This window comes from Ascidiella aspersa, chromosome 1 (assembly GCF_963924565.1).
Source record: "Ascidiella aspersa chromosome 1, kaAscAspe10.2, whole genome shotgun sequence".
NCBI classification, from domain to species: Eukaryota; Metazoa; Chordata; class Ascidiacea; order Phlebobranchia; family Ascidiidae; genus Ascidiella; species Ascidiella aspersa.
In genome coordinates, this window is record NC_139447.1 from 6,489,609 (window position 1) to 6,497,767 (window position 8,159).

At 38.5% G+C, this 8,159-nt stretch overlaps 1 protein-coding gene across 1 annotated transcript; it reads left to right on the forward strand.

The window, feature by feature from the left end:
* Window positions 1–245: 245 nt before the first annotated feature.
* LOC146166802 (uncharacterized) lies at window positions 246–1,505 on the forward strand. The gene is made up of 2 exons (XM_083384985.1): window positions 246–258; window positions 936–1,505. The coding sequence occupies exon 2, from the start codon at window positions 936–938 to the stop codon at window positions 1,503–1,505; it is 570 nt and encodes a 189-aa protein (XP_083241111.1). The 5' UTR covers window positions 246–258.
* Window positions 1,506–8,159: the final 6,654 nt, after the last annotated feature.

The following is an 8,159-nucleotide window of genomic DNA, read 5'->3' on the forward strand; positions in this document are numbered from 1 at the left end:
ACATTGCAAACCAGAAAGGTGGTAATGCTTATTGTTAATTGTAAAACCCGAATAATTTTGCCGGAAAAATATTCAACGTTATCTGCCACGTTTAAAAACAAACATCGTTGCGATACGACGAAGAAGTTAGGAACGATCGGTCTGTAAGTTTCGAGGAATTTTGACGTCCTAAACCACAACGCACCTCGCAAAATGCTATATAAACGCGACGAAGCACGTCCCAAATCACACTTTGCATTCAACAAGCAATACTACAAGGTAAGTGATATTTAATTACAAACGTAAGCTTAACTATCCTAGTTTTTGCGTCGCCGAAGACCTGCTGGTTTTGTTCCTCTGGAGCAACTTTTTAACGTCAGATCGCACCTGTGTATCTAAACACGTGGTGGCGCGCCTATAGCGCAACTTTTATGTATACCAGTATTTGGCTTGTACTGGCTGTAGATTTTGCTTTACATAGGCCTCGTAGTTGAATTATGGTCTTTAAAGTACTGTGGGCCCAATAAGCTAATCCAAAGTATTAAGCAAAAATAGTAAACAATATATGTCGTACTTTTTTTCGTTGGCCCTCGGGCAGCGGTCGGGAAATGCTTCTTTTGTAATTTAAGCCATATTAATTTAGGACTGATGTGACCCCTGATAAATTAATACAAGTAGGTGTTAATGGATATAAAGGGGTTAGTCACATGGATTACCAAATGTCTTGGTGCATTTATTTAGCAACCTAAAACTATTGGTAATTATTATTATTGGCTTGCATTACGTAAAAATACTCTGCATCTCCCTTTGTTGATTAAAAATTTGTGATGGTAAAAAAGTAGGCGCCATGACTTTCTTTCCATCTGCAGTGTGTCTTGTTCAGTCTTATCAACAACAACCGACATTTCTTTCATTTATATTTAGACATTTGACTTGAGCGAAAATTTTTTTTGCAGATGAACAGCTGCATTTTGATTTTGTCCGTTTTGGTTCTTGTCGTCGCTTTTAGCGAGGCGGCCGTGCTGCAGAACCGAAACAAGAGGCAGATTTTTTACAACGGACCAACCGGCATCCATGGTAATGGTGCCGCAAGTCTTGGATTAGGACTTGGAGGATTCCAAGCCCAGGCATTGGCCAACGCAGGACTTGGAATTCAAGGATTTGGTGGAGCCCATGCCGCGCTTGGCGGAACTGCCTCGATCAATAAGGAAGGGTTAAATGCCGCCGTTCAAGGCCAGGCAGGTATCGGCATTAATCACTTCGCGGGTGTTGCCGCGAATGCAGGTGGGCAACTTGCGATCAATCAGCACGGAATAGGCGCCGCGGCTAACGCAAATCTTCAAGCAAACCTTGGACCAATTCAAGCAGGAGCTAATCTCGGCGGCGTTGCTCAACTCGGACCAAATGGATTGCATGCCGGGCTTCAAGGTGGCTTCAGCCTTGGGGATGAGTTGGGGGCTGCAGAAGGCAGGTTCCTTGAAAATGACGGAGTTTTTAACAAATATTGGATCGTCGGTGCTCCCTAAAAAGTAGAAGCGATCATCTTTACAGCCTAATTGCAACAATAGTCATTCTCATGTTTACATTTGATGGTTATTTGTCATGGCGGTCAGAATAAAAGTTACATAAATGTACAAAACAACCATGTTAAGGTCAGCAAACTGTTTTAATCGCTCGAAAAACGATGTGACTGAACATATTCTTATACATTTTAGCAGTTAGATCAGTTCATCAACCAACCGATTTTATACTGTAAATTTAAGAAATTGGTGTATATACATATAGGCTAGAACCAGTGACCAAATTTGTTCTCGAGACCTCCTTTAAGATATTCCATAACTTACGCGAGACCCTATTATAGTAGATTACACGTAAACCAAAGGCAATTAGAATCATATTACACAAAACTAACTAAAATCAAGGTATAGCGTTTATTCGGGTTATTACGACTTGAATAGAAAAGTGCATTGACCGCTCGCAAAGTAACGAAAATAGGTTTATGGAAACTCGTAATTAACCAAGCAATATAAGGATTGTTTTACTATTGTATTTCAAAGTATAAAGCAGGAGTCTTGACTTTTTTACCAGTACACTTTCGATTTGTCTGCAAGTAAGGTGTATCCCATTAGAATAATTATCCCTACTGTTCACCTAAGCCAGTGCTTTTCAACCTTTTTGCTGGAGTAGAATGCCATGGAAACATTTCACTGGCTCGAGGAACCCGAGTGCAATAATTTCACTGGCTCGAGGAACCCCAGTGCAATAAACACACCCCAATTAGCTACGCAATTTAGAAATTGCGGAACCCCTGGCCTGTACTAGCGGAACCCTTGGGTTCATCGGACCATGGTTGAAAACCACTGACCTAAGCAGTAGCAACAATTTCTATTAAAATGAATTCTCCAGGTCTAGGGCAGTGTTTCTTAATAAGGTGATTGGTTTACCCCAGGGTGAATAAATTTTTTTAAGGGTTGAACCAACCAAAAGGGGTGAATAAGGGTGAACGGTCAGAACGTGAATGATAGCTTGCGAACAAGGCGGATATTCCGGGTGTTCAGTGAACAGGTGGGAATTACCAAAAACAAAATTAATTCTAAGTTTTTTCACAAGGATGAATGGAATCTGTAGATTGATGCTAGGAGTAAACAAAACTAAAAAAGGTTTAAGAAACACTGCTCTAGGGTATGCCCACGTTTTGCGATACCGGATCAAAATATGTAACAGCATTGTCCTACTTTAATACTTACGAGAAAAATAGAATATCACAAACCCATCAATAAAATATCACTTCCAAAAAATATCGTCTTATTTTATATTTAAAACAGTTTAGACCAGGACCAGGAGTCCTAATCTTCTAAGTGACAGGAGTAAGCGAGAGAAATTTGCGCAGATACCCTAGAGCAGTGGTTCTTAAACTGTTTTTAGTTTTGTATACCCCTAGCATCGATCTCCAGATTCTATTAACCCTGATAAAAAAACTTAATTTAGTTTTTGGAAATTCTCACCTGTTCACTAAACAGGTTGAACACCCGGAATACCACCCTGCTCGCAAGCTATCATCCATTTCTGACGGTTCACCCTTATTTACTCCTTTTGGTTGATTCACCCCTGCAAAATGTTATTCACCCGGGGTGGACCAATCACCTGATTAAGAAACACTGCCCTAGACCTGGAGAGTTTATTTAAATAGAATATAAATTGTTGCTAACACTTAGGTGAACAGTTGGGATAATTATTCTGATGGCATACACCTTACATGCAAACAAATCGAAAGTGTACTGGTAAAAAAGTTCAAGACTTCTGCTTTATACTTTGAAATACAATAGTAAAACAATCACTATATTGTTTGGTTAATTACGAGTTTCCATAAACCGATTTTCATTGTTACTTCACGAACGGCCAATACATTTTTCTATTCAAGTCGTAATGACCCGAATAAACGTTATACCTTGATTTTAGTTAGTTTTGTATAGTTTTGACGACATTCTTGGCAAAGTGAAACAATCCATTCAGACAATTAATCGAACTGCCATTTTGAATATGATTCTAATTGCCTCTGGTTTACGTGTAATCTACTAAAATAGGGTCTCGGGTAAGTTATGGAATATCTTAAAAAGAGGTCTCGAGAACAAATATTTTGGCCACTGGTCTAGCTTACACACATATACACCAATTTCTAGAACTTAATGTATAAAATCGGTTGGTTGATAAACTGATCTAACTGCTAAAATGTATAAGATTCTGTTCAGTCACATCGTTTTTCGAGCGATTAAAACAGTTTGCTGACCTTAACATGGTTGTTTTATACATTTCTGTAACTTTTATTCTAACCGCCATGACAAATAACAATCAAATGTAAACATGTGAATGACTATTGTTGCGATTAGGCTGTAAAGATGATCGCTTCTACTTTTTAGGGAGCACCGATGATCCAATTTGAGTTAAAAACTCCGTCATTTTCGAGGAACCTGCCTTCTGCAGCCCCCAACTCATCCCCAAGGCTGAAGCCACCTTGAACACCGGTGTGGAATCCATTTGGTCCGAGTTGAGCAACGCCGCCGAGATTAGCTCCTGCTTTAATTGGTCCAAGGTTTGCTTGACGATTTGCGTTAGCCGCGGCGCCTATTCCATTGTGATTGATCGCAAGTTGCCCACCTGCCCTTCCTTATTGATCGAGGCAGTTCCGCCAAGCGCGGCTTGGGCTCCACCAAATCCATGAATTCCAAGTCCTGCGTTGGCCAATGCCTGGGCTTGGAATCCTCCAGGTCCTAATTCAAGACTTGCGGCACCATTACCATGAATGCCGGTTGGTCCGTTGTAAAAAATCTGCCTTTTGTTTCGTTTCTGCAGCACGGCCGCCTCGCTAAAAGCGACGACAAGAACCAAAACGGACAAAATCAAAATGCAGCTGTTCATCTGCGAAAAAAAGCGCTTGCTCAGGTCAAATGTCTAAATATAAATGAAAGAAATGTCGGTTGTTGTTGATAAGACTAAACAAGACACACTGCAGATGGAAAGAAAGTCATGGCGCCTACTTTTTTACCATCACAAATTTTTAATCAACAAAGGGAGATGCAGAGTATTTTTACGTAATGCAAGCCAATAAAAATAATTACCAATAGTTTTAGGTTGCTAAATAAATGCACCAAGACGTTTGTTAATCCATGTGGCTACCACCTTCATATCCATTAACACTTACTTATTTTAATTTATCAAGGGTCACATCAGTCCTAAATTAATATGGCTTAAATCCCAAAAAAAGCATTTCCCAACCGCTGCCCGTGGGCCAACGAAACAAAGTACGACATATATTGTATACTATTTTTGCTTAATACTTTGGCTTAGCTCATTGGGCCCACAGTACCTTAAATACCATAATTCAACTACGAGGCCTATGTAAAGCAAAAATTACAGCCAGTACAAGAGAAATATTGGTATACATAAAAGTTGCGCTATAGGTGCGCCACCACGTGTTTAGATACACAGGTGCGGTTTGACGTTAAAAAGTTGCTCCAGAGGAACAAAACCAGCAGGTCTTCGGCGACGCAAAAACTAGGATAGTTAAGCTTACGTTTGTAATTAAATATCACTTACCTTGTGGTATTGCTTGTTGAATGCAAAGTGTGATTTGGGACGTGCTTCGTCGCGTTTATATAGCATTTTGCGAGGTGCGTTGTGGTTTAGGACGTCAAAATTCCTCGAAACTTACAGACCGATCGTTCCTAACTTCTTCGTCGTATCGCAACGATGTTTGTTTTTAAACGTGGCAGGTTTAGTTGATTAGATATATTTGCTTTTAAATTCAGTGAAAGAACCAATATGAGCGTTTCTGGGGTTTTGGTAATTAAATAAACCCTATTTTTTCGAAAATACTATTTGGGCAAGCGAAAGCTTGGTGCCACAATCGATAGCAAAATAAAACAAAAGAGAAGTGTCATAAAGTTAATAATTTGAGCCATTTTATGGAACATAGACTGTAGCGTTTGGAACACACTACTCTTTCACCCTGAAAAGCTTAAAATAACGGATATATTCTGTACATTTTTTTCAAATTATAACCTACCTAATAAACCCACGCTAGAGTACAAATATCTTCCCGGCGTTGTTTTAGCGTAGGGGTCGAAAGTTACGTCATAACGTGACGTCATGATACAAGTTACATTTATAAATTCCTATGTCTGGTCGAACTCGTTCATCTACTATACTTGGTCGAATGTATATATTTGAAAAGGGATAAAGCGTGAGCGCAAAAATATTGAGATCAGATGGTTGAAATTGACAAAACCTTTATGTTAGAACTAGACGCAAGGCATTGGGTACACGATCAATGTTTGTACATTCCCAAATGCAGTTGTACTAAAAATTATACTCGAAATAATTAAAAGGTAGTATACTAAGTAAAAAAACATATAAGATTCGCGCAAAGCTAAAAAAGTGTTTGAGCTTATTTAAATAAAATCGGTAAAAAAATATAGTTTGGGGGATATAGCTTCCTCCCTGGATACACCCTTGCACGTGGATACAAACTCAGATCACATTTTAAACCCCTTTGACACGTGTTTATAAGAAGGAAACTGTCACCTAAACTTACTTGTTATATTTTGCGCAATGGATAGAGGAAGTAAAAACAGAAAATATCCGCACAGTTCAGCGTAATTGGAGAATGTCCTTTAAGTCACATCCTTTATATTCTTTTATTTGAAAACGTTGAAAGCTTCTTTGAAAATACAATCAGGCATGAATGTATCAAACAAGGTTGGTTGTAATTGAACAAGACCAACTCGTTTGAATTTTAATTCCTGTCATGCCAATAGATAAGGAAATGTTATTAAGATTAAACATTTCGAAGCATGATGCTGGAATATCGTTAACCATTTTCAGCCGGTGTATATCAGTGCTCAGTAACATTTTTGAACTTTTTTGAGCTGAGTCAGAGACGGGCTCGGCACTAATCAAAACGCACATTTGGCCAGATACGGACTCGGGACTTGAGAGCTGGACTCGGGTTCATTTTTTGGACGTTATCGAACTCGGGTTATTTTTACCCGACTCGGTAGCACTGCCTTAAAACCCGAAACATGTGGTTATTACCCCTACATATTGTATTCTGTACTTTTTTGTCATAAATTGTTTTTCGAGAGACCAATTAAGCAAGATAAATTACCAATGCGTGTTGGGGCAATAACGGACAAATGGGGCTAAACTTTACTTATGTATTGCAATGAGTTTTTTTGCGTAGGCTATAGTAAATGTCTGCTATGTTGTAAAATTGAAACCATTAATGTAGGCTATAGCTGTGGCCTGTGGCACCCTATCGCTTGGAAAGCAGGTTTATTTTGAGATAAGTAGAGAATTTTGACTTGTGAAGATGTGCAAAAGTTTTTACTTGTCCCAGAATAGTGCATAGGCCTACACTCAGAGTATATACCTGCCTTGATGTACTATAAACGTTCCCGTATTAAATTTATTCACTATATTTCGAAGGAACACTTGCGCATGTATTATCCCAAAGCGTCGTACGTGTCATAACCCATCTCTCAAAACTACCCTTTAAGTAAATTAAACGATTTAGGCCTAAGGTCGTTTTATCGCTTGCGCGAATCGATAAAATGTGTGTAATGCAGCTTTTGTAATGAAAGTTGCACCTCTTCGACCAAAAACTTTAACACGTCGCTTTTGACTTTTTGGGCGAGACCATCTACATTACTTTTTCTATATTTGCTTCGCATTATGTACAAGTGTCATTGAAAGACAAATGGTTAGAAAAACAGTGAATAGCGCCAAATGTATTTGATAGTGGTTATAAAGAGCCCAAACAACTTCTCTACTTTGTAAAACACATTGACTATATTGTTCACGACTTACTATTTTAAAAACGTTTGCAAGAATAAATAAAAATACGTCTTAGGTAAAAACACCACAGTAATATTAACGATAGTAATATTGTCTAACTTAAGACAGTCATCAACGTATTTATAATTATACCCAAGTGTAACTTGTCGAATATAGTCAATAAAATTAATACGGGAATGTACATTAAGGCAGGTATTCTAAATGTGTGTGCACTATTCTTAGACAGGCGAAAACTTTTGCAAATCTTCACAAGTCAAAATTTTCTATTTATCTTGAAATAAATAAAACTTCTTTCCAAGCGATAGGGTAGCCTACCACAGCTATATAGCCTACTATAACAATTTCAATTTTACAACATAGCGGACGTTTACTATACGCAAAAAAAACATTGTAATAAATAAAAAAAAGTTTGGCTCTTTTTGCCCCTGCACGCATTGTTAGTTTATCTTGCATGATGTCTCGAAAAAACAATTTAAGAAAATAAAATAAAAAGTACAATATATAGGGGTAATAACCGCATGTTTCGGGTTTTGAGGCAGGGCTGCCGAGCCGTGCAAAAATAACCCGAGTCCGACTCCATCCACAAAAATGAATCCGAGTCCGAATTTCGAGTCCCGAGTGCGATTCTGGCCGATTGTGCGATTTCGATGAGTGCTGAGCCCGTCTCTGACTCAGCAATTTAAATAAAGTTACTGAGCACTGATACACACCGGCTGAAAACGGTTTACGATATTCCAGCATCATGCTTCGAAATGTTTGTCCTAATAACATTACCTATCTATTGGCATGACAGAAATTAAAATTCATCCGAATTGGTCTTGTTCAAT

Excerpts from the sequence above, each read along its gene's own strand:
- LOC146166802 (XM_083384985.1), top strand. The coding sequence starts at position 936 with ATGAACAGCTGCATTTTGATTTTGTCCGTTTTGGTTCTTGTCGTCGCT.